The 27073-nt window shown below is 36.4% G+C and overlaps 1 protein-coding gene across 11 annotated transcripts in view; it reads left to right on the top strand.

The window, feature by feature from the left end:
* Braf (B-Raf proto-oncogene, serine/threonine kinase) overlaps positions 1-27073 on the top strand; it is a 127310-nt gene that overhangs the window by 83847 nt on the left and 16390 nt on the right. For 6 of the 11 annotated variants that reach the window (XM_087901722.1, XM_087901723.1, XM_087901720.1 and 3 more), the window contains 7 exons: positions 1156-1275; positions 3959-4098; positions 5163-5280; positions 7605-7689; positions 8564-8740; positions 22251-22297; positions 23054-23172. In XM_087901722.1, coding sequence (XP_087757848.1) covers positions 1156-1275; positions 3959-4098; positions 5163-5280; positions 7605-7689; positions 8564-8740; positions 22251-22297; positions 23054-23172 — 806 coding nt within the window. The remainder of the gene's footprint in view (positions 1-1155; positions 1276-3958; positions 4099-5162; positions 5281-7604; positions 7690-8563; positions 8741-22250; positions 22298-23053; positions 23173-27073) is intronic. The other 5 variants (XM_087901727.1, XM_087901728.1, XM_087901725.1 and 2 more) reach the window with 1 other exon arrangement.

The following is a 27073-nucleotide window of genomic DNA, read 5'->3' as shown; positions in this document are numbered from 1 at the left end:
TCTGCTGCCTCCAAATCTGGAGTTGCTAAATTTCTTTTGATCTCCACCAGATATTTAGAGATGCTTATAATCAGATGAAATTATTCTAAATCTCTTTGGGGTTGCCTGCCTCATCATCTCAGTTTGTCAGACTTCATCAAGCATTGCTCATCAACTTTCTAAAACTATTTAAAAGGTACATTTAATTCATGAAATGACCCATAATGGAAAAATTCAGTTATCCTTTTGGTATAGTAAAGAAAATATATACATGAGAGATTTCATTAGGATTTCTTAATATAATTCTAGATGGGATTTCCATCTAGCCTCCCCTCTAGTGAAGATAATACTATTTAAGAAAATGTTTTTTGAGCCAAGTGTGATGATAGCATAAGCCTGTGATCCTAGCTGAGGCTAGAGGAACGGGAGTTTGACGCTAGCCTAAGTCTACATAGCAAGACTGTCTCAAAAAAACAAAACAAGAAAACTCTGTAATAATGTACCCCATATATTTGCTAAGAGATGGCATTTGAGACTGTCTTGAAGTTTTCTTGTAAGAGGTCTTATGTCTTATAAGGAAGACCGTATTAGCTGTACATTATGTCTAGAGCCAGGTCTTCACTCTGATCTTCCTTATCTTCAAAAGAGGTCCAAACCCAGACTCAATATTTTATACTGAGTAAATACTGTATAAGCCATATATTGTTATGGTGCTGTACTCCTGTGAGGATATCAAGTAACAAGCATGAATTATGTACTTAGTATTAACTGTATCACATAGTTATTTAAGAGTTTTTGTTGTTTGTTATTCCATGAGCCTGCCAGTTATCGTTGCTGCCAGTTTGACTTTCATATGTCTTAATAGCTGTGGCTGCTGATAATTTTGCCCAATACATCCAGCATTTAAATGTTCCATCATGTTAGCATCACAGTTAACGTAGTAAACAGCCTGCTTAGTACCTAAAATCAAGTGGCATTTCTTATCCTTGTTATGAGTCACTTTTAAAAAATTCATTGGGGTTTTTATGAAAATATAAGTAGATTTTTTAAAAACCTTCCAGAATTATTTTGTGAAGCAGGCTTCAGTTCATATAATTTATTCCCCATGACTTCTTTCATTTCTTCTGTGTGTCTGTCTTCCTGTGTTTGCCTGCCCCTCTCTTTCTCTTCTAACAGCCCCCTTGAACCAGCTGATGCGCTGTCTTCGGAAATACCAATCCCGGACTCCCAGCCCCCTCCTCCATTCTGTCCCCAGTGAAATAGTCTTTGATTTTGAGCCTGGCCCAGTGTTCAGAGGTAGTTGGGCTCTTCTTTCTTGTTTTCACCCAAGCAAACTAAATATAAACTAGAGATTCTGTTTGTGCCTCACCCTCACAGCGTGTGTTTGTAAGTGTGAGAGTTTTAAAATACTAAATTTTTGCTTGGCCTGGCTGGAATGCTCTGAATGTGCTTTCACACATACTCACTACTGCAAGCTTTCTGTATGCTGTCCATTATACATTTTTAAAAGCAAGAACATTCTGAGTTGGGATTTCCATCTTGCTTATTGTTGTCTTATTTCTGTTAAGTCTTGATAACTTCTTAAATTCTGGGAGACATGGGCAGGATTCTTTTTACTTTAGTCCACTAAATGATAACTTTGATTACATAATATTAATATATTTTAAGAAGACAAAAATGTAAATGGAAACCCCCATGAAAAGGTTTTTATGCTGGGCGCATTGGCTCATATCTGTAACCTTAGCACTTGAGAAACAGGCAGGAGGAGCATGACTGCAGGCTTGAGGCCAAAGAGATTTTTATGGGACTTTTGACAGTTATTTGAGATTTATAATATAAGTAATTTTTTGTTCTATATTTTTCCCCTTATATGCAATATATATGTATGTGTATATATATATATATTGACTAATAGATGAACATGAGTTCAGAAAAATTGAATCCATATTTGTTAAATTATGCCCTCATGTGAGAGAAGTTAGTAATATAATTGTAGTCTCCTATTTTAACCATCATATTTGAATTTATTGTTAAACTAATTTTTAAATTTTAAGATAAAATTTGGGTATCTTATTTTAAATATTTTTTACAATTATATTTACTGTCTTGATATACTTAGTGATCTATATTTAATATAATGATGGTGCTTTAGAGTTTTCCATCAACTTAGTTGTTCCATGGATGCAGTGGATGTAAGTCATTCAGTACTCGGTGATGTAATAAAAACTGAGTAATACATTAAATAAGAACTGTGCATGAAGCATGGGCAAGTTGTTAGTGCTTTATAATGTTCAAAGTTATCAGTGGTTTATATAAGATGTATTGTGATCTATTTAAAAGATATTACAGACACCATTTTCTTTTAGAAAATTGCTTATGCAATCATAGAACTTTCTTATGGTGCTATAATATGATGTAACAGATATAAAATATCTGTCCAAATTTAGCATTTAAGTTCTGTCATTGGCATTCCTGCTATTGAAATAACATGACTCTTTTTTGCCCTTGAGAGTAGTGTATTTTATAATTTCTTGAAGATTATAGAAATCTCAGGACTATTCACTATACACTCTCGGGGAGTCATTGCTCTAAACTCTTCTGTCCCGTGTACCATATGTGCTTCTCTTAACTGAGACTACGTATAAAGCTCACTTGCCTTATAAAATATTGCTATGTATCTGAAATACAACTCGGATGCTGTAGCATTTATTTGCTTACCTTTATAATACCAAATTTTTCAGAAAATCTTGAAAGCCTATTTCGCAAGGCTGGAGAAATGGCTCAGTAGTTAAGAGCACTGGCTACTCTTCCAGAGGACCAAGGTTCAGTTCCCAGCACCTACATGGCAGTTCATCACTGTCTTTAATTCCAACTCAAGAAGTTCCAACACCATCACATAGATACACATGCGGGTATAATATCAATAACACATAAAATAAACATAAATAAATAATTTTTAAAAGGAAAGAAAGCCAGACCCTGGAGAGATGGCTCAGAGGTTAAGAGCACTGGCTGTTCTTCCAGAGGACCCAGGTTTGGTTCCCAGCACCCACATGGCAGTTCCCAACCAAAAGGAATCTAACACCCTCTTTTGTCCTCCACCAGCACCAAGCAGACAAATGGTATGCATATAGTCAAAGCACCCACACACAAACAAAACAAAATAAAACAAAAAAATCCTATAAAATAGTAATTAAAAAAAAGAAAGCCTGTTTAACTTTGTTTACATTAACTTTGGAATAAAGGTAACAATTTCTATTTAATAGAAAAAATTCCAGGAACTACTGACATTGTCCACCATCTTTTAAATAATAGAGCTACAGTTTGAGATCTTATATAAATTTAGAGCTAATAAGAAAGAAATATTTTAACAGTAAGACCACTATATGTTTTTGAAATATTGAGGCTTCTAAAATAATAAAAAATAGTTTGTTTTGTAGAGTTTTACATTGATTCTGTTGTTTTTTTGTTTTCATTTTGTTAATTTTTTTCTTCATTTTTTGAGACAGGGTCTCTGTATTATGTGGCCCTGGCTGTCCTGGAATTTGCTATGTAGACCAGGCTGGCCTGGAACTCACAGAGATCCTCCTGCCTCTGCCTCCCAAGTGCTAGGATTAAAGGTGTGTGGTACAATGCCTGTGCATTGACTTTGATGTTTTAATTTTTTTATCAAAGGAACAAGAACCTGATAGTAAATTTTAGAAATTGTGCGTTGGTTTAAAGATTATGTTTTTCTAGATTTGTTTATTATCTATCTTAATGGTCATTAAATTGACCAGAAAACCAAAAGAAATTACAGTACTAATCACAAATAATGCCCCTTTTGGCCTACCTTTTGTAAAAGGCCAATATTTAAACATGCATTGCATTTTAAAGTCTAGATCTCCCCACTTTCTGCCCCTGTTAAGTGAATGTGCTTGTTCCTCCTTAATGCTTCCTCCTCCTTAATGTGGATAATTTCCCCTTTTCTCTAATTTAGGGTCAACTACAGGTTTGTCCGCCACCCCACCTGCCTCATTACCTGGCTCACTCACTAATGTGAAAGCCTTACAAAAATCTCCAGGACCTCAGCGGGAAAGGAAATCATCATCATCATCCTCAGAAGACAGAAATCGAATGGTAAGGATATGTGATGTATTTTCCTGTAATCATAGTCAAATGTAATTTTATCATTTAGATAAAATAGGCCTGTGTGATAAAAGTGTCTGTCAAATAAATTTGAGTTAATAGTTTTTTTGCATAAAGTATATTTACACAAAACTGATCTTTTTTGTTCTCATTTCTAATTTTGAAAGGAAAATAATGTTGTTCTGTTTCTAAAATAAGGAGAACAAGTATAAACAAGCATTCAGAAAGCATGATTAAGCATATATGTTCTAAAAACTGGCTCAGAATTCAAGTATCTACCAAATGACATTCTCCCACATTTGAAAATTAATTTTCTGCTACTTTTACCTTACCAAGGCAATTGGTATGTTGATTTCTTTTTATTTATTTTTTTTGATGACCAAATCAATTAAGATATATAAGGAAATCTAGCACCAACAGTTATCATAGCTTGTTAACTTAAACTGTTAGGAATTTGAAGCCGAAACTAGCCATGGATATAGTTGTTATTTTACCTCTATAGTCCTCCAAATAGTTAAAAAAAAAAACTGTTTATTTTGATTTTAAGATAACAATATGTATTTCAACATGTAGTAAATTATTTTTATTTTTAATTTTTAGTTAATATTTTATTTATGTATATGGATGTGTGACTGAATGTGTAAGTGCAGTATTTACATGCCCAGTGCTGAAGGAAGCCAGGAGAGTACAGTGGGTCCCTTGGACTGGATTTGTGAATGGTTGTGACCTGCCCTTTGGGTGCTGGAACTCGAATTCAGGTCCTCTGGAAGAGCAGCCACTGCTCCTAACTTGTGAACCATCTCTCCAGCAACAGTTATTTCTGTTTTTAAGTACTTTCCTGTCCTAATATTGACTCATCTTAATTTTAATTTTTTTTATTTTGAGTCTTGATTGTAACTTTTGCTTCCTCAACATGGTGGCATTTTGTTGTTTTCTTCTTTTCTTAAAAAGACCTTGATCTCTTCCTAACCTGTCAGGCAGCAATATATTTAGCATGGAACATAAGGTTTTTCTTTTATTTATCTTGACTTGACTTTTGCACTATATTTTTTGAGAAAACACTTGGTAGACGAGATTCAAGTGATGATTGGGAGATTCCTGATGGACAGATCACAGTGGGACAAAGAATCGGATCTGGATCATTTGGAACTGTCTACAAGGGAAAGTGGCATGGTATGTATGTAATCTGGTGCCATTGGCACAAGTAGGATATGCTTAAAAATTTCTGTTTTAGGGGGCTGGAGAGATGGCTCAGTGGTAAAGAGCATTGTCTGCTCTTCCAAAGGTCCTGAGTTCAATTCCCAGCAACCACATGGTGGCTCACAACCATCCGTATGAGGTCTGGTGCCCTCTTCTGGCCTGCAGGCATACACACAGACAGGATATTGTATACATAATAAATAAATAAATATTTTTTAAAAAATTTCTGTTTTAAAAATTTAAACCAAAGCTGGGTGTGGTGGCACATGCCCTTAGTCCCAACACTATGAAGGCAGAGACAGGTGGATCTCTGAGTTCAAAAACAGCCAGAGCCACACAGAAAGCCTGTCTTGGGAAGCTGGGGGGTGGAGGACAAGCCAGGCATTATGACACACGCCTGTATTTCCAGCACTTAAATGTAGAAGCATGCCATTAGGAGTTCAAGGACATCTTTAGCTGTGGAGGAAGTTCAAGGCCAACTTGAGTGCTACAAGAGACTGTCTCAAAAACAAATATGAAGTTCCAGCTAATACATAATGGCTCATAACCATCTGTAATGAGTCACAGTGCCCTCTTCTGGCCTATAGTGAAGGCGTACATGCAGGCAGAACACTGTATACATAATAAATAAATCTTTGAAAATAACCTATGTAAAATATATTAACAGTATAACAATGCTATTTGAATTCTTTCATAGGGTTATTTCATATTCATTCATTAAGTATTTATACTGCATATACAGATAAACTTAGGATATGTACATGCATATATATACACATACATACATGACAAGGGTTATTTCTGAGAGCCACAATTATGGGGAATTCTTTATGCCTTCTTGAAACATTTAAGTGATCAACAGTATTAGGTGGTTTAGCTGATAGAATGAATACTATATTACTTTGATAATTAAGAAAAAGATAAATGGAAGTTTTATATATATGTATATATTATTTATGTGTTCAGATAATTGAAACTCACTAGATGAATACATTTGTGATTAATAAGCATAATGTTTATAGCCTTTTAGAAGGTTGTTGCGTGTCCTCTTTATTCGCTCGCTCTCCCTACAAAGATAACTAACATCCTGACTTCAGTAGGATATAATGTGTAAATTGTTTTTGTGTGGCTCCTTTTTCTCAATATTGTAAGATCCATCGGTGTTATTGGGTGTTTGCGTGTCATTCATTCTCTGAGTAGTATTCCACTGTGTAACTGTAACTTGATTTCCATCTGCTATATAATAAGCATTTGGGTAGTTTACAGTTTGGTGCTATTCTGGATGATGCTGCGGTATATATTTTTAGTTAGATGCCTTTGAAGAACATATGTGTATATTTTTACTGGCTATATGCCTAGGAGAGAATTATAGAGCTACACCATATGCTTACTTGTGGTTTTACAGATATACCCATCATTGCTTCCAATTAATTGTACCAGTTTACACATCGACTAGCAGTGTGTAAAAGTTAAATTTAAGCCTGGCCACGGTGGCACACACCTTTAATACCAGCAGGGAACAGAGGCGGTCAGATCCCTGTGAGTTTGAGGACAGACTGGTATACAGAGAGAGTTCAAGGACAGGCAAGGCTATACAGAGAAACCCTGTCTCAAAATAACCTCCTCAAAAAAAGTTAAATTTAAAATATCATAATTTTAATAATTTTCCAGTTGACATTATAAGTGAGTCATATTTGTCTTTCTTTTGGGTAACAATTTGCAAGTTTTTATTTTAAACTGAGCTCCACTGGACTTGTTGTCCATAGTTTCAGCACTCACTTAGTAAACAACACCTCATTTAACATTGTCAAATAATTATGAAAATTCTCTGAGTACTTAATTGGCTAAACTAAATTCCCAGGAGAAAAAAAGTTGACTTTATTGTAGCTTATATTTTGAAATAGTAGTATAGGATTATCATTGTTAGTACTGGCTTTGTGTGGGGGTTGGGAGATGTGTGTGTTCCATAGTATATATTTAAAAAAAAAAAACAGGCTAGGTGACTTTAATCCCAGCTTTGCACTCAGGAGGCAGAGGCAGGTGGATCTCTCTGAATTCAAAGTCAGCCTGGTCTACAGAGGAAGTTCCAGTACAGCCAGAACTGTTGTACAGACAAACCTTGTCTTGAAAAGCCGTAAAAAAAAAAAAAAAAAAAAAAAAAAGAAAGAAGAAGAAGGAAAGTACAGTTTATTATTAGATAGTTAAATATAATTTCTTTTACTGAGATAATTAGCAAAAATGTCCTGGAACATTTCATATTTCATAATTTGAAATTTTGGAATAACAATTTTTTTCAGGCGATGTGGCAGTGAAAATGTTGAATGTGACAGCGCCCACACCTCAACAGTTACAGGCCTTCAAAAATGAAGTAGGAGTACTCAGGTGAGCTTATAGATCACTGCTTTCCAGTGTATTTACTTCAAGTAGAAAAACATAATGTATCTACTTCATTTTGTTCTTATTGTTTTCCCGACTGCAGTATCATTTAGTACTGTATATAGAAGATATATTCAGCCGGGCGGTGGTGGCGCACACCTTTATCGGGAGGCAGAGGCAGGAAGATCTCTGTGAGTTCGAGGCCAGCCTGGTCTACAAGAGCTAGTTCCAGGACAGGCTCCAAATGCTACAGAGAAACCCTGTCTCAAAAAACCAAGGGAAAAAAAAAGATATATTCCTAGACTGAATTAATAGAAATAAAAAGTGTGTCTGATCATGTGTAATAATAGTTCCATTTAGGAAGGTAATACTCTAAAAATTCTAAATGTCTCAAAACACATTTAAAATTGTATTAGTCCTGGGCTCTAGAACTTGAGGAATATTGACAAATGAGAGTAAATCCATGATAAGAAGACTTACATAGGGAAAATTTTGGAGTTATAATTTTATGTGAGGGAAATGCTCAACAAAACTGAGATTTCAAAGCAGAGAAGGGTATTGTATTCAAGAGGGTACATAATTATTCTTATATTTTAGAGAGCAGAACAAGGAAGCTATTTATAGAGGTTAGAGGAAAATGATTTTGCTTTCATATAAGAAAACTTCCTAATATGTGTAGAACCACTTAAGCAAAAACAACCTCTACTTCCTCACTCAATATATTTAAATAATATATTTCTGAATAGAGTTGTAGGTTAGACTAGATAACTATAGGTTAACTTTTTTTGTTCTAGTACTTTTGACTGAGAACATATTATTGGTGGACTGATTTGTCGCTCTTTACGGAATTGTTACTCATTGTCACGTTTCTTTTTTACAGGAAAACGCGACATGTGAATATCCTACTTTTCATGGGTTATTCAACAAAGCCACAGCTGGCTATTGTGACCCAGTGGTGTGAGGGCTCCAGCCTGTATCACCATCTCCATATCATTGAGACCAAATTTGAGATGATCAAACTTATAGATATTGCACGGCAGACGGCACAAGGCATGGAGTGAGTTCATTTCTGTTAAATCTTCATATAAGGGTACTTTATGGCCCTAATAATACCTCTTACAGATTGCATTTTAAGTTTTTATGCAAGGATATTAATAGCTAGCACTAGCTTATTAAAAAAATTTCTCTAATTTAGTCTTTGAAGTATATAAGGAGTGTAATATTTGACAAGAACTTTACAATTGCAAATGATGATTAATTAGTTCATGGTGATTTATGTGAACAGTGGAAGTACAGAAAAGCAGGACCTCTGCTCCCTCCCCCCCCAAAAACGCCACCACCACTAAAATAAAGCCATTACCAGTTAATGAGAAATATGTGACTATTATCTGTGCTTTCAAATCATTTTCTTTTACATGCCTATATTTTCTGCTGCAAAATGGCCAATTATTAAAATTTTAAGTGACTATCTATTTTGTGATCCTAGTTGAGAAATTCTGCTATGTCTAGGACTTGGACATTTTTCCAAAACAGTGTGATGGAGCAAATGTGTCCTTACCAAATGACGTTCAAGTGTGCCGTCCATCGCAGACAGTTTTGGTGTGTGTTTGGGGGGGTGGGGGCGTGTTAGGGATTCACCCTCCGTCTAATCCCTAGAACATGTGTTCTGCCACTGAATAATCCCAACCTCTTCTCTTTCTGGTTCCCAAATATTAGCAGTCAAACCTGACTCCCTGTAAGTCCTAAGAGTCTTCTCTAGAGAACTTTACCAGACCAGGAGGAAAGGGTATCATTCTACAATTCACAAACAATAAACCAGACAATTTTCTAGTCCCCCACTTCTCAATCTGCAGACGTTAGAGGAGAAGTCTGATAGACATAAAAGGCCAAAACACACGGGGGTAGGGATGCGCTGGGAGAACAGATCCAACAAAAGGAGATGTTACCACTCTCACCAAGAGAAAATGTATTAGTTTCCTTGGGGAGATTAAAAAAAATAAATAAAATTTAATTTTTTCGTTAAACAAATGCTTTCTTTAAAAAAAAAAAAAAAAAAAAAAGGAAAACATTTGTAGCCAGGCATGGTGGCCCATGCCTATGACCCCAACACTTGGGAGACAGGAAGGAGGATCACCTAGTCTAAACAGCATGCTCCAGGCCAGTCAAAGCAATGTTCTACCTAAAAATCATTGCCATTGAGTATCAAAATGTTTAAATATTGATACTTGTAGCCTATTGGAAATAGTGTTCTTTTCAGCTATTTTAACCTTTAAGTTTTAATTTAAAATTCCCAAGGAATGATATAGTTTTAGGATTCATTTGAGTTGTCTTCAGCAAAAGAATTTTAAAACACACCTTTAATTCCAGCACTTGGGAGGCTGAGGCTGGCAGATCTCTGTGAGTTCGAGGCCAGCCTGATCTACAAAGTAAGTTCTAGGACAGCCAGGGCTACACAGAGAAACCCTGTCTTTAAAATAAAAAAAAAAAAAGTTTTGCGCTATTATGCAATTTTGCTGATTGTAGTGGCATATGCAGCCTGTAACCACTAGCACTTGGGAGCTGGAGGCAGGAAGCTCAGAGTCCAAACCATCTTGTAATATGTAAGAACTTGCCTCAAAAAAAAAAAAATACTGTTTGGTTTAATATTAATTTTTCTGTGTTATATTACATAGTTCAAAAAAGAGACTCTTAAGATTTTTGTTTGTCGGGGGTTTTTTGTTTGTTTGTTTGTTTTTGTTTTTGTTTTTCAAGTCAGGATTTACAGCCCTGGCTATCCTGGAACTCATTTTGTAGTCCAGTCTGGCCTTGAATTCACAGATCCACCTGCCTCTGCCTCCTAAGTGCTGCGATTACAGGCATGCACCACTACTACCCAGCTAAGATAGTTTGTTTTTTTGTTTTTTTGTGTTTTTTTTTTTTTAGCAAAGCGAATTGCATACCAATTGTATAAGTAAATATTCCCCCTGTCCTATCATCAACCACTAAAGTAAATATCATATTTGGGTATCTGGGGTTTTGTTTTTGCTCTTTTGAGATTGGATTTTATTTAGCCCTAGCTAACCTAGAACTCACAATGTAGACGAGACTGGGAAAGACTCCTGCCTCTCTCTGTTCCACTAGTGCTGGGATTCAAGGTGTGCAGTGCAACACACTTGGCCCGTATGTGTGGGTTTTTTTAGTGTTGTATTTATTTATTTATATGAAAATAGGATTAGAAGATACCAAGTTCACTGGTGATTGTCTCCAGCAAGGAAAAACGTTTGTATAAACTTTGAAAACGTAGGAAGCAAATGTAAAAATCTTAACTGGATTGATTAGGGTGGGAATATGAGTAATCTTTGCACTATCTTTTTGTTGTTGTTTGTCTTAATTTCAAACTAAACTTACTTCAAAGTAATAAAAAACCGTATGAAAAAATGTAAACACAAATATATGCCAGTATAGTTGTGTATATTTATACTGTACACAATCGTTTTGTTACTATTTTGTAACTATAGAACCAGGCTTTGCCTTCATTTTTACTCTTTGCACATCATTGCTGATTAATGAATACTGTTTTCTGATCCCAGCTCTGCTGCATATTATTTACTCCCTAGCTCCCTCATTTATTTAAGTGCCAAATATATTTGTAGTGCTTCAGTACAGTATTTGTGTATTAACAATTATATATGCCCTTACAATGTATCAGACGTTGTTCTGTATGTTTTATATGTGCTTTGTCACTTATTCTTCAATAACCAGTGAGTCAATGTATATAGAAAGATTATGCAACTTGCCTCAGGCACTTGGGCTCCCCAGTGAAGCCCTTTGAGCTTTGTACTATGTCGCTTCTCCAAATTATACAATCCTTTTACCAACCTCAGCCCTTACCCTGCAGTCCATGGTTCATTTACTCATCCTCTCTCCTAGACACTACCATACCTCTATCCTCAGACCCCAAACCCCTTCTCTAAGAATATCACCTAATGATCTTGCTTATCATTTCATTAAGAAAATGTGTTGAGCAGGAAGTGGTGGTACACACTTACAGTCCCATCCTGGGCCACAGAATGAGAGACCCTTTCTTTAAAAAAAGAAAGTTCCCTGGGCATCCGTGCTGCTAGATCCAGTGGTTAAATTCTCAGTCTTCGTTTATTTGGTCTGTCATAAACAGGGTACAGTTAATCCAGTTCTTCATGGAACGTTCTTTGTTCTCTGCTTAATCGTATTCTTAATCTCTTGTTAGTTAAGCTGGTCTAAGTAGCATCTGCCTCGGAACCCTGAAATTTAGAAATGTTGAATTTTAAACACTACTTCAGATCTTCTGAATTGAATCTACATTTTAATGATCTACAAATGGTTCACAAGCGTATAAGGTTGAAGAAGTCTATACCAAAGCGTATTTTTCTGATTATCCCATTAGTAACTGCTTCTCAACTGATTCATCCTCTACCCCTCTGGGATCTCATTCAGTTTTATGGTGTGAAAAAAAAAATTACTTTAAAATCAGTTCAGTACCCTTCCTGCTACTTTATTTCACTTGTACGTAAGATTCTCATGTCAAACTGTCTGCTTCTCTAATGTCTTGTATTTACTAAATCTTGAACTCAGCTGCTGTTTTCTCCTCTAGCCTGTTCTTCAGCCCTGCTGTTCTTGAAGCTGCTCATCTCAAACATTATACAGTGATCCTTGAGTCCTCTCCTTTGTTCATGCCATACAACTCTCATTTTACCTGATTTTTGTTGCTGCGCTGAGACAGGGTTCCTCTCTATAGTCCTGGCTGTCCTGGAACTCACCATGTAGACCAGGGTGCGCACCACCACACCTAGAACTCAGTGTGGTGTGTGTGTGTGTGTGTGTGTGTGTGTGTGGTGTAGTTTTTCTTTCCCCCGTTGTTTATTTGTTTGTTTGGTTGGTTGATTGGTTGGTTTTTGAGACAGGGTTTCTCTGTAGCTTTGGAGCCTCTTCCTGGAACTAGCTCTGTAGACCAGGCTGGCCTCAAACTCACAGAGATCCGTCTGCCTCTACCTTTCGAGTGCTAGGATTAAATGCGTGCACCACCACCACCCGGCTCAATATGTCTATTTTAAAAGAATATCCAGAGCCCTATAACTTCTTATCAGTTATTTAGGTTATCTTCCTACTCAAGCTCCCATTCTCATACCTGAGTTTCTCCTATCTCCCAGTTTCCACACTTTACTACCTCAATTTAGTTTCAACACAGTGACTTATTTGGCCCTTTCAAAACAGATTGGGGTTGGGGGTGCTGGAGAGATGGCTCAGAGGTTAAGAGCACTGCCTGCTCTTCCAAAGGTCCTGAGTTCAATTCCCAGCAACCACATGGTGGCTCACAACTGTCTGTAATGGGGTCTGGTGCCCTCTTCTGGCCTGCAGGCATACACACAGACATAATATTGTATACTAAATAAATAAATAAATAAATAAATAACAGATTGGGTTGCTAATCCTCCCATATTTCATTCATAATGAAAACTAAAGTTCTGTGTGGGGAGAGTAAAGTTTCACAACTAGGCCTGTCTCACTGCACCCACCACACCATTTCTCCATCCCCTCCCCAGCTTTTCTGTTATTCTCAGATTATCTGTGCTTTTTATCCAGTTGACTTCAGTGTCATACTTTGCCTTCTTGCTATTCTTTGTATATGGAAGTCCTATGTCTGTCATAGGGCTCTGTCCTTTCTTCCTTGTCCTTGGTATAGTCTCATCCCTTAACAATATATACTATCTTACCTCATTAGAGGTCCTCTTTCACCTAAGAGTAAAACCCGGTACAGTTCAGCATTCCCACACACACCTGGCACAGTATGTGGGCACTGTGTATTTTACTGACTTATCTCTTATTTTCTATCTTCAGCACTACAGTGTTAAGTACCTTGTTTTATCTCTAAGACTAAACAAGAACAGTTGTTGGTTAGCACTTAGCAGGTTTTTGTTAAATATATAAAGTAATTCTTAAGAATACATCAAAATAAACATTATCATCTCCATGTTACAGATTAGTGAATGAAAGCTAGATTGTAGTCACGTGATAATGGCACATGCCTTTAAGCCCAGCACTTGGGAGACAGAGGCAGGTGAATCTTTGAGTTCAAGACCAGTCTGGTCTATAGAACTAGTTTGGGTGACAGCCGGGGCTACCCAAAAACCCTGTCTTGAAAAACTAAAAAGAAAGATTATAAGATGCTCCTAGGGTAATTAACACAGTTGGAGTTCAGACCCAAATCTGAGTGCTCAGACTCTTTCCTTCTCCCATGTCTTTTTGGTCATTTCACTTCTGCTCTTTAGGTTTCCTCTCTGCATGGACAGAATTACTTTACCTGCCTCACAAAGAAGTATAAAGGTTATGCAACCAGATTATATAAAATGATAGGAAAATGTCAAAATATTTCACATTTATAAATGGTGGTAGTAATTCTCCATTTTCTTATAAAATGTATCATTTTTACTTTTACATTTAGGTCTTTGGTCCACATTAGATGACTTGTGTCTGAGGTAGCAGTTGAGGCTTTTTTCTTTTTCCCTATGTACATATCCAGTTGTTCCACAGCGTTTGTTGAGAAGACTGTCCATTTAGTTAGTTACCTTTTTGTAAATAATATTATGTCTCTGGTTTTATGTTTCAGCTTGTGGATATTTGATATGAATTACAAAAATGAAAGAATAATGTGCTTTTTCTTTCCCACCAATATTATGAAATTCTGTATTTATTTACATAACTATTCTGTTCAGGCTAGCGATGTACTTAGCAATTAAAATATTTTCTAAAGGGGCATTTACTACCCTCTCTACTGCATGTCCCAACTAGGAAGTGAAAGAAATACAAAAGTATCATATTGACATATTAGAAGACCCCATATCACTAAGTGCTTAATTCTTCCCAAGTTGATCTCTTGCTACAACATGATGCTAGTCACAATAGAAACAGACATAAATTTAGAAATTGGCAGACTAATCTGACCAGTTCTATGGAAGTGTGGTGGCTAAATATTTATAGTTCAGATACTTGAAACCAGTTGTGGGAGTACACACTTAAAATCACAGCCCTTCAGAAGTGAAATTGGGGTCAGAGTTTAAGGCCAGTCTGGGCTACCTGATTCCCTGTTTCAGAAAGGAATTTTAAAAGATGGAGGGGAGAAAACAGAAGACTTGGGGAAAAAATGAGAAAGAGAAAGAAGAAAGTCAACAATTTGGGGGGATAACAAAGTTGAACTGTAGTTAGAAATTTCAAATATTACTATAAGACCATAGTAATCAAGACAGTGAGGTATTTGTATAAGTATATATATAAATCATTGTGGAAGAACAGGAAGCTTAGTTATATATCCAATATATGTATTTTCTTCATTTGATTTTTTTTAACCAAGGTGTTGATGCAATTCATGAAGACAGTTCTTTAACAAATGTTTCATATAACAATTAGGCATTCATATAGGAAAATTAAACAATTAACTGTTAGATGGCACAAAACAAACATTTATTTAAAGTGGATTAAATACAAAATCTAATATTTTAAGTAATAACAGAGAAAATCCTTGTAGTAAAAGGGTAAGCAGTGATTTCTTAGAACACAAAAGGTAAAGGAAAGAAAGGGCTTGAAGTACATCAAAATTTAAAATTATTTTTCTTCCAGAGACACTATTATGAAAATGAAAACCTGTCTGAGGATATATAACTCATTGGTAGGGCATTGCCTAGCCTTTGTGAAACCCTCTGTTCAGTCCCTAGTGTGGTAGGAAGAGATAGATGAACAAAAGAAAATGAAAAGACAAGTTATAGTCTTGGAGAAAATGTTTGAAAATATATCTGATAAAAAGTCTTCAAGGTATATTAAGAACTGTTAAATTCAATAATCAATCATAGGGACTGGAGAAATGGTTCAACAGGTAAGAGCACTGACTGTTCTTGCTAAGGACCCAAGTTTAATTCTAAGCACCAACAACCAGCTGTTAATTCCAGTCCGGGGTATCTAAAACCCCCTTCTGGCTTCTCAGACACCAGGCATACATGTGGTATACAGACATACATGCAAGCAAAACACACATAAAATAATAATAGCATACCTCTCAATGAGTCAGAGAAACCGGATATGGTGGCACCTTTTGTAATTCCTGACCTTCAGAGACCAAGGAAAGAGGATTAAGAGTTCAAAGTCCATCTTAACATTATAGTAAGATCCTGTCTCAGAAAAGGGTTGGGGCAGGTAGGGCTGCAAAGCACTTTATTAAAGATGTTATATGAATCACCAGTAAGTACATGCAGACATTTAACAGCTAGCCATCAGGAAAAGGTACATTTACAGTATAAATTGAGCCAGCACCACATCCCCACCAGAATGCCCCTTTTCAGAACCTGTAGTACAGAAGTCTCAGCAAGGATGAAGATCACCTGAACCTCTTAATATATTACTGGAAGATTTATTTATGTTTGGTAGGTGCGTATACTTCATCGCTATGTAGCAATCAGAGGAGAAGTATGGACAGATGGTTTTCTCCTTTCACCATGTAGGTCTGGAAGAATGAATTCAAGGTGTCAGGCTCAGCAGCAGGCTCCTTTACCCGCTAAACATCTTACCTGCCTATGAAAAACCTTTTGAAAGTGTTCTTTATCTTGACGTGGCTAGTCATTACACACTTAAAGTTCGTACGTTATGTTTTATATATCGGTAACTCAATAAATTCTGAATGTGTATGAGTGTTATGCATGTATGTATTTCTGTGTACCATGTTGGTACCTCCATGCCTGCAGAGGCCAGAAAGAGGCATCAGTGCCCCTGGAACTGGAGTTACAGATAATTGTGAGCCACCATGAGTGCTGGGAATTGAATTCAGGTTCTCTAAGTGCAGGTAGTACGCTCCTAACTGCTGAACCATCTCTCCAGCCCCTCAATAAATTCCTTAAGAGTGAAAGCAACTATTCATTAAATCAAAGTAAAAAATAGAATTTAGGCCACTATAAAGCACAACTAAAAGATATACAAACTATCCATTAGAGATTTAAATTATTTTCAGCTTAGTAAATTATTGCTAACTGCAGAGAGGTAACAGAATATCATTCCTTTCAGTCTTGCTTTCTTTCTACATTGACATGATGACATGATGGAACAAAACTAACCTGACTTGTCACCACTGTCACATCTGTTAGTTCAGATGCCTGCCAAACTCTCCATAGAGAGCTAGGATGTCAGAGGAGAGATTCTCAGTTTGAAGTCTGATAAACATTTGTGGAATTATGCAGTTAGGAAAAAGAGGGCTTTAAGTACAGGTATCTTAGTTTGCCAGGTTCAAAGTTTTAGAAATAGTTAGAAAATTCAAGGGAAAAAAACTTAAAAGTCCACTAGGGACTTTGCCAAATAAACTAATTGATTAAACTGATTTGTCAGCCAGGTGATTTTAGTATTTTAACTTCTAGAAAGTGTTTGGTGTCTTGCATGGTATCTTAAAGAAATGAAACACAAGCCACTGAATTTAGTTTTGGCCTCAAAACTAAATGGATGATTGTGTGCCTGAGGGTAGCAAGCTAGAAGGAGATTTCTGACTTCATTTCTTTGAAATTATGTGCCATTTTACGTTTTATTTTTATTTTGTGTGTATAAATGTTAAGTGTAATACATGTGTACAGTGCCCGCACAGGCCAAAAGAACGTGTTGGATCCTCTGAAACAGGAGCCACAGATGCTTATGAGCTTCCCATATGGGTTCTGAGAATCAAATCCAAATACCCTGGAAGAAGTTCCAACCTCTCTTTAATCCAATAATGTCCCTCATTTTCTTCTTAAATCTCTCAAACTTTATCTAAAGCTCTAATTTTCTATGATGGTTGCATATCCCTTTTAATCAGCTCCTATGATGAGCCTTCTAAAAGTAACTGATAACCAACTCTGGCAACCCATACCTGTATTTTCAGAAGTAAGAGTATTGAGACAGGAGAATCACCACAGGTTTGAGACCAACCTGAATTACATAATACATTCCTGGCCAGCCTGGGCTACTGGATGAGAGCCCAAATGAATGAATGAATGAATGAATGAATGAGGAGCTGACATAGGAAGTTATTAGAATACTAATCTTTTGTTTGTTTGATTGTTTGTTTTGGTTTTTTCGAGATAGGGTTTCTCTGTAGCTTTAGAGTCTGTCCTGGAACTAATTCTTGTTGACCAGGCTGGCCTTGAATTCACAGAGATCCGCCCTACCTCTGCCTCCCAAGTGCTGGGATTAAAGGCGTCCACCACCACCACCACCCATCCTAGAATTCTAATCTTTAAAGCTTTACTCTTACCACCTAGAATGGAGGTGCATATCTGTAATCCCAGCACTCAAGAGTTGAGGCAGGAGAATTGATTTAAATTCAAGGCCAGTTTAGGAAGCAAATTCATGTCTCAGAATATAAATGAAAACCTTTAAGTGAAATTTTTTTTGGTTTGGGGTTTAGGAGTAGGATTTGTTTTAGATGTTTGTTGTTGCTATTTGTTTGCTTTGAAACTTTTCACACTGTTCCACAAACTGAAGTTATATATATACCCTGGTTTGACCTTAAGTTGCAGTGATCTTACTGCCTCGGCCTTTCAAGGGCTGAGATTACAGACATGAACCACATATGAACTGAAAATAAATCTAATAAGTTAATTAGACCATGTGTCAAAACAAAGTCCTATCTAGCTACAAAGAAGAGAGTATACAAATATGGGATCAAGGAAATATTTTATAGAAGTAATTAAAGAAAAATTATTGCAGGGTTATAATACATATAATCTTATAAGAGTCCTAGTATTAATAGGCTCTTGATTATAAATTTTGCACCTACCATAAAGGAGATAGAGATGAGAATCTCAGCCTAATTTTGTTGGTCAGATCAAGTCTGAAGTACAGTAATTTAGTGCATCATCTTATGCTCTTCAAAGAATGTTGAAAAGGTAATTCTTGTGTAAGGTTTTGGAAGATGTAGAACAAAGACAGATTTTATCAAGTGCTTTTTGCAGCTATATGAGTAGATTCTGTAAACACACACTTTATCCAAAGAAGGAGACCGGCAAAAGAATCTTGAAAAGAGTGTGGTACTTATTTAATTGATAGCATGTTTGTTCTTTCTCAGTGCCACAAACACACACACACACACACACACACACACACACACACAGCTGTAAGGTACTCCTAACATATTAAAAAAGTAGAAAGGATTTAAAAAAAAAAGTAGAAAGGAGTTGTCACCAAGATTCTTCAGTGGGTAAAGACACTTGCCACCAAACCTGACCACCCAAGTTCAGTGCTCGGTACTAGCATAGTGGAAGAAGATAATTGACTCCCATAAGCTGACCTCTGGCCTCCATACATACAGTAGTGGGCACACACACACAAGCACTAAGTTGAATAAATGTTTTAGAAGGTAGGAAGGAAATCCATTCTAATTATCCTAAATAATAGATACACTTCCATATCATGCTAGAGTATAGTTTATTTAGTGTTGTTCCCTTCCTTACTCCCAAACAACTATGTACTTACTGACATCTTCCATTATAATTAGTCCAGGCTTAGTAAACTATGTTTTAGTGATAATTTCTGTAAAATTGTTTAATGTAGTAATTGCTTTGAACTATTGTATGGTCTAGGCTTTGGGTATGATAACTCGTTTTTCTAGCTGGGCAAATAGAGTTCCTTTTCCTTCCAGCCTTCCATTATACAGACCTGTTCTACTCTTTTGTACTATGTGTACAGAAATAAAATACTATATAAAAATTAGGAAATCAGTTTGTACTACAAAGAATTACACAGTCAACTTGAAGCAGCTTTTGAAACTTTGGGCCCTGCTATGTTTACCCTATCTAGCTTTTAGTAACCAGTATGTCACTAGTTAGCAATCAGATGCATCTTGAACAATATTTACTGAGTTCCTGGTCTTAAACTTTCTCTCTTGAACCCTGCAGTTAAGTTTTACATATTTTATTCTTGCTGTGGTTCTTTCTATCAGATTTCTAGAAGTGATCAATGCTACCAATCAGGAACACCTTTTTCTTCTTTTCCCTTCATCGTGTCTCCATACTTTTGTATAAACCTACCGTTTATTATTGGGGTGGTTGGGACCTATGACCCCTCCCCCTTGACAGGATGCTGGTGTGGACCAAGTCCCATACAGATGCTGTACAGATAATCAGTCAGGACATGCCCTGAGGTCAGTGTTCACACCAATCTCCACTCCACTTCTCCAGATCTTCCATTTGCTTTGCCCTTTCTTCCTTGGTAGAGATGATAGAGATGTCCTGCTTATGGCTGAACACCAACAGTCCTTCTTAGCACTTTGACCAGTTATGAGTCTGCAGTTAGTTACCACTGGTCACTACATTCTGATCAAAGCAGATAGAGATATTTCTGTTTGGCCATAAGCAGTTATTTAGAAAGCAGTTTAATGAGCAAATCACGTCCATTTAGAAAAAGAACAGTAATAGCCTCCTGACTAGAAGGCCAATACTTTTGTGAGGCCTGGTGGCTTGAGTGTATAATTCCAGCCGTTGGGAAGTGGAGGCAAGATCTCTTTGAGTTCAAGTCAACTGGAGCTAAGGGTAAATAAGCCTCTAAAAGGGGGAATGTATTAGCTTCCTTTTTTTTAAAGTTGTTCACTTCATACCAGCACTCTCATTAACCCACCTCCTTTTTTTTCTCATTTATTCAAGATCTTGCCATTCTAAAAAAAAACGTTTCTTGGGACAAGTTTATCTTCACATGTTCTTATCTTTCTATGGCATTGTAAAAGTTATACAGCAGGGCTAGCAAGGTTGCAGTAAAGAATATTTTGCTGCTCCTCAGAGGACCCAAGTTCGGTTCCCAAAACCCACATTGGGCAGTTCATAAGTGCCTATAACTGTAATTCCAGGGAATCCAACACCCTCTCTTGGCCTTCACAGGCTTGTGCACTGGTGTGGCTGGCAAACAGAAACACATGCATACACACAAATAAGAAAATAAACCTTTAAAAGTTTTAAAGCAGTTGAGACCTATAACTGACTTCTTTTCTTTTGCTATAAAAGTAATGATAATGGGGCTGGGAAGATGGCTCAGAGGTTAGAGCATTGGCTGCTCTTCCAGAGGACACTGGTTCCATTCCCAGCATCCATATGGTGGCTCACAGCCATCTTTAATGAGATCTGATACGCTTTTCTGGCCTATAGGCATACATAATAAATAGATAGATAGATAGATAGATAGATAGATAGATAGATAGATAGATAGATAGATAGATCTTTAAAAAAAAAAAAAAAGTAGTGCTGATGTTGTAGCAGGAGCCCAGAGTCATGGCAAGATCATTTTAGATTGTAATAAATGTTGTGAAGGAAATAGCATGAAGTGAAAATATAATACATGAAAGGGGATTGCTTTGGATAAAGTAATTTAAAATGAAATTTTTGTTTAAAAATAGTTAACATCTTGATGTTTGTCTGGAAACTGAGGATATTTAACAACGATAAGGTGCAAACAGTCTGAACTATTTATAAATCTATTTTTAATAGTGCTCATGATATGACTTTGATTCTATATTCTGATTTTAAGTCAGAACTTACTTAACAGAACTTACTCTGTTAGATTTCAGAAGTGTTTTTATATGTTTTCTCCAGTAATAAGACAGATAATTTGCATCTATTGTAGCTGATTTGACAGACATGTATTCAGTATTTCACACCTGTCAGGCCCTATTCTATGCATTGGAAATAAATAGAAATAAAATCTAAAACTAAGGTAGTTTTTATGGATAATTTAGAATAACAAAGGATGAGTGACCTATCATTGACTTTAAAATAATATGTTTGCGGATTTGGTGGCACATGTGCCTTTAGTCCCAGCACTTTAGGAAGTAGAGGCAGTGGATCTCTGTGAGTTCAAGGATGCCTGGTCTATGTAGTGAGTTCCAGGACTGCATAGCCAGAGCTGCATAGTGAGACTCTGTCTCTAAAAGACAATAACAACAACAACAACAATAATATAATGTCATTATGAGAAAATTCCCTCCTCACTAGTATTAATGTTTTACATGCCGCCTTTAAGAATTGGTTGTCTTCACCAGACTTTCATTGTCTAGTGGAATTTGCATTCTAAATGGAAAGAAACATAGGCACATGAAAACGAAGCAAAACAAAGATCAAATTATTGCTTTAATTACTACATAACTGAACAGTGAAAGATCACTTTTCATTGGGTTCTTTGTTAGAAAATAAGAATGTTCATCTTAGAGTATGAATAGATGGGAAATAGAATGGAAGCCAATTTGGGGACAGGTACCGGAGGAAAACATTGAAAGAGGTGGGATTTCAAGGACTTGGATAAATAGGCTTGACTGAGTGAAAGGTTTGTATTTGTAACTAGTAAAAGATAAAGCAGAGACCTCATATGCAACAAGATTTGTGCTGTGTATAATAGTGATATGTTTCTATAATCCTAAGTTTACCATCAATTATTTTGTAAAGAGGTTATCACAATATACTACTTTCATTTGTATCATTATTCTAAGTCTTTACACCCCCTAAATATGTTCTGTAGATTTTGAGGTCAGAGTCCTACTCAGGTTAAAATAATGTTTTGTTTTTCAGTTACTTACACGCCAAGTCAATCATCCACAGAGACCTCAAGAGTAATAGTATCCTTCCTGAAACTGGTCTGCGAAGTCTGAAAGCATCCTGACTTTTTCTTCTGCATTTTGTCTTCATGTTATGTAAAAACAGTTTCATGTTAAGTGTAATATGCTATAAAGAAAATGAATTGATTTACATGAGAAATAATAGAGCAGGATTCAAGTTGATCATGTTTCTGTATGACTGGGCACTGTAAAAAAAAATCTTTATTATAGTAAGGCTTTTTGTCTTGCATACATTTTATGTGCCCTATAAAGTGAATATTTTGTGGCTACTGTTTCAATTCTTCTAATCTTGCTGAGTAGTAACTGAGATATGAAACTGAAGGTTCAAAATTATGTTTCTGTGACATGAGGAAAACAATTTTTCTTTTTTTTCCTCTGAGTTCAGACAAATCTTTTCTGATATAATCCTTATTCTAATAACGAACCTGTGTAGCTTTCCCAGCAGTGTTAAAGGATATCTGGGCCAACTCAGATTAGAAAGTTTCCAGGTTTCCTGTAGACTTAGAAAAGCACCTTAACCTTATGCTCAGATGTTTCGAGCCTGAGAAATCTTAAAAGCTGGTCATAAAAGCTAAAGAGAACTAGTTCTTGTTAAAGCATATTTGTTGACTTTAGAGGGAAATACGAATTACTATATTTTAAAAATGAAATCTTACTACAGAGCTGTAGAAACTAACTCCTTTACCCGAAATCTTCAAAACACTTTCTGTAGATGGAAAATGAGATCTATTTTTTCCTTTACTAACTACACCTCAGATATATTTCTTCATGAAGACCTCACGGTAAAAATAGGTGATTTTGGTCTAGCCACAGTGAAATCTCGATGGAGTGGGTCCCATCAGTTTGAACAGTTGTCTGGATCTATTTTGTGGATGGTAAGAATTAAGGCTGTTTCTCCGTTGATCACATTCTTTATGTTAAACTAGTGGCTAGTTACTCAAAAGTCACTGAAGGTCTTAACTACAGTATTTTTACAGTTCCCACTATCCACAGGAATCAATGTAGTAAACCAGGCATAAAGGCACACGCCTCTAATCCCAGCACTCAGAAGGCAGAGGCAGGTAGATATCTGTGAGTTTGAGGCCAGTCTAGTCTATATACACCCAGGACAACCAAAGCTACATAGTGAGACTTTGTATCCCCCCCAAAAAAATTATTTTTTATGTAAATAGTCTAACTTTTTTCTTGTCTTTAAAAAAACATTATTGCAAAACTAGTTTCAATATATGTCAAACAAAATACATATATGTTATAAAATGTTTAAATGTTATTGAAACTTGTTTAAAATGCTTTACTTGTTGGGTTTGGTGGTGCATACCTTTAATTCCAGCACTCCATAGGTAGAGGCAGGGTTAGGTGAGACCCTGTCTAAAAATAAAAATTAAAAAGAAAAAAGAAAACAACTTTTATGTTCAAATGATCTGTATACCCTGCTTTTTTTTTTAAGGTTTGCAGTTTAAGGCATGTCTTAAGAGACCTATTCTTAACAGAGAGGCTGTTTCACACTTTTCTTTGAGCCTAAATTGGAAATAGTTCTTCTTCACATTAGAAAGAACTTCATAATTATGGGGCAGTTGGAAGAGGAAAGACAAAAGAAAAAGACCGGGGATATTTTTAGTCAGCTTTGTGCTGTCTGCACAGGTCTGTTTCTTCTTGTTTCTACTTTGCAGAAAAGAGATTCTAAAAGTTGAGAACACAGTTACTACAGCAGGCTAGCAGGCTGTTGAAGAGTCCTTTCAAGGACTACTGCTGTGAACCCGCAGTGGTTCCTCATGACCTGTCAGAAGGTCTGTAAGGCCTTTCCTTTGGGAGACTAGTTTTTCTCCTGCCCTTCAGTCAAAATGGCGCACTGCTGATGGAATGTAGACGCACATACAAGGTTCCAACCAGCAGCTGTTAAGCCAAACCCTAGGGTTATAGCTCTACTGTCGCTAAATTTTGTTTTTTTAAAACATAGTTTTCATTAAAAGTAGGTATTCTCTGGTAATATCTAGCCATTTACTTATGGTTAAATATTTAATATTTAAATGAAATAATGTAATAGTTGAGTTTTAAAATCTTAAGTATTCATAAAGGCATTCATTTGTACAGACAAATGCTCCGTAGGATCTTTGATAATATTTGAATAAAAGCAATCCTGAGTCCAAAGAATTCTGAAATATCAACTCTAAGTGGGATACAGATGTTTTAGGTGTCTTTGTAGTTTTAGTCTTTAATTGATTAATCTAAATTAATTTGCCCCAATACTTTTGGGTCACCGTATTAGAAACAGAAAAATCAGAGGACTTTCAAAGCCATAATTTCCTAAAAGCCATGTTTCCCAGAACAGTATGTAGCAGTCTCCAAGAAGCAGATTCTCCTAAGTAGCAGTCTAAGTTTGTCAAGGTAAGCCTACAGTTAGGTTGAGTATTGCTTTCTTGGATCAATAATAAAGGAATAATAAAGGTCACGCAAGTGGCAAAGTGGAAGAGGCTTAAGAGCTGTGCTCTGGCCATTAACTTTGAAGTTTCCTAACCTCCCATGTGTCTCTTCAGTCTGAAATGTTAGGTCTGACTAGTCCATGGCAAGACCCCTTCTTAGATTCCATATTACAGTTAGCTAGGTTTCTTTTTTAAATTCTTTGATACATGTTTAACTGTTTTAGTTTATTAGAAGAGACTGTGTGATGGTTGTGCTCTGTCCTTCCGGCACCTTTAAGGCACATACTTGTAACAATAGTAGCAATGTGCCCCAAGAAGATGGGGGGGGGGCATTTTTGCTTCTGAAACTATAGAAGCGGAAGTTTAAAGCAGATCACTCACATGCTTCAGCAGGGTATTTATTTCAACATTAGTACAGGAGTTGATCTAGGTCCAGTCTCTAGGTTTGCTCTTTTTAAAAACCTTAGTTTATATAGTTAGTAGAATATTATGCAAGATGTTTATATTTAATACTGATTACTTTTTTGTTGATACCCTGAATCAATGAGTTCATCTTTTATTCTACCATGCTAAATTTTAAGAGAACAAGAATAGCCAAAAATGCACTTCATTGTTAAGTTAACCTTTCCGATTGCTGCCTGCCTACAGGAAAAAGTATGGGGAGCTGGAAAGATTGCTCAATCATTACGAGGTCTGGCTGTTCTTTCGGAGAACTTAAATTTAATTCCCAGAGCCCACTTGGCAACTCACAGCTATCTGTAAACTTCAGATCCAGGGCATCTGATGCCTTCTTCTGATCTCCACAGTGCACAAACACATATGCAGGCAAAACATCCATATATCAAAACACTAAAATAAATAGGCTGGGTGTGGTGGCTTATACCTTTAATTCCAAAGGCAGAGGCAAGTAAATCTCTGTGAGTTCCAGGATAGCTAGAGCTACATAGTGAAAGCCAGTCTCAGACAGACAGACAGGTAGATAATTTTGGGGTATGGAATATCCACAGCCTGATATAATAGTTTGGTTATAAACCTTGTTGTGTGGTCCTCTGAATTAATTACAGTGGTCTTTTCTACTTTTATTTATATCTTAGAAGAAAGAGAATTTATAGGAAAATTTTTATAAATTAAAAAAATGAAGATATGTCACACGTTTCTTCTAAATGGATGGCGTGCAACTTGTCATCAAGCCATCTACTGGCAGCGAAAGCACGCAACATTTTAAAGACAGTTCTTCAGCTGATCTGAACTCTGTCCACTTCCCCTCCAAAAAATGATTTGTTCATCACACTTATGTGTGGTTTGTTTTATACCATATTACTAAAATAGCAACTGTCAACAAAATACGTGACAAAAACAAACAGAGGAAACATTCTCTTCCATTGTTGTCCTTTGACTCTTCGGGTCTTCCCACAGATCTTCATCAGTGTTTCTTAACAATGGGTGGACAGCAGACTCGGTTGGAAATTTGAAGCATAGTAAAGCATGGGTCCCACTTGTAGACTCTGATGTTCTCTATTACTCAAGTGTAGTCAGCACTGAGCAGGCTCCACAGGCAGTTCTGACCTGCTGCTGTAGTTGAGGACTCTTGTTCCTCAGGAGATACTGCCACTGCCAGGAACCTTGTCCTCCAGCTGTTTTTGCGAAGTTTCATTAGTATCATTTGCCACTTCTTTAGTTCCTTTCTAACAAAACAATATTAGAGATGCAAGGTGAAGGAAGAAACCCCCTAGTTCTTTACCTATCATTAACTGTTTTTCATATAAGTATGAAACTGAGTCATACAGTAGAGTGACTAAATTATGTTAAAATTTGGTAAATATGATTTGGTATTTGTCCTAGAAGCTACAACTAAAAATTTCTTTATACAATTTTCTAATAAGTCAACCTGTTGTGTGTTACTCTTGTTAATAAAGTTTTTTCAGGGGTGGCTTTTGTTCATTTAGTTTTTGTTTTTTGAGGTTTTTGTTTTGTTTTGTTTTTCTTAGGACAGGGCTTCTCTGTGTAACAGACCTGACTGTCCTGGAACTCACTCTGTAGACCAGACTGACCTCCAGCTCACAATGATCTGCCTGCCTTTGCCTCCCAAGTGCTGGGATTAAAGGCGTGCACTACCACTGCCCAGCCAGTAAAGCATTTTTTATTCCACACATTTATGATGTAACTTGAAAGGATATTAATTACTTGTGCCTACTCCCAAGCTTTTTATAAGTACAAATCTAGTATTTCTTTGCTCTTCAAGAATAGGAAGTGGAGACTAACTCTGACAGGATAGTCATGAGATGTGCTTAGACAGCAGTGATGGTTTGTTCAGAAAGAGGGTTGCTGATAAAATTATAAAATCTTAGTAATATAT

The sequence above is a fragment of the Myodes glareolus genome, chromosome 25 (assembly GCF_982192425.1).
Source record: "Myodes glareolus chromosome 25, mMyoGla1.1, whole genome shotgun sequence".
NCBI lineage: Eukaryota > Metazoa > Chordata > Mammalia > Rodentia > Cricetidae > Myodes > Myodes glareolus.
This window is presented reverse-complemented; position numbering and strand designations above follow the sequence as displayed.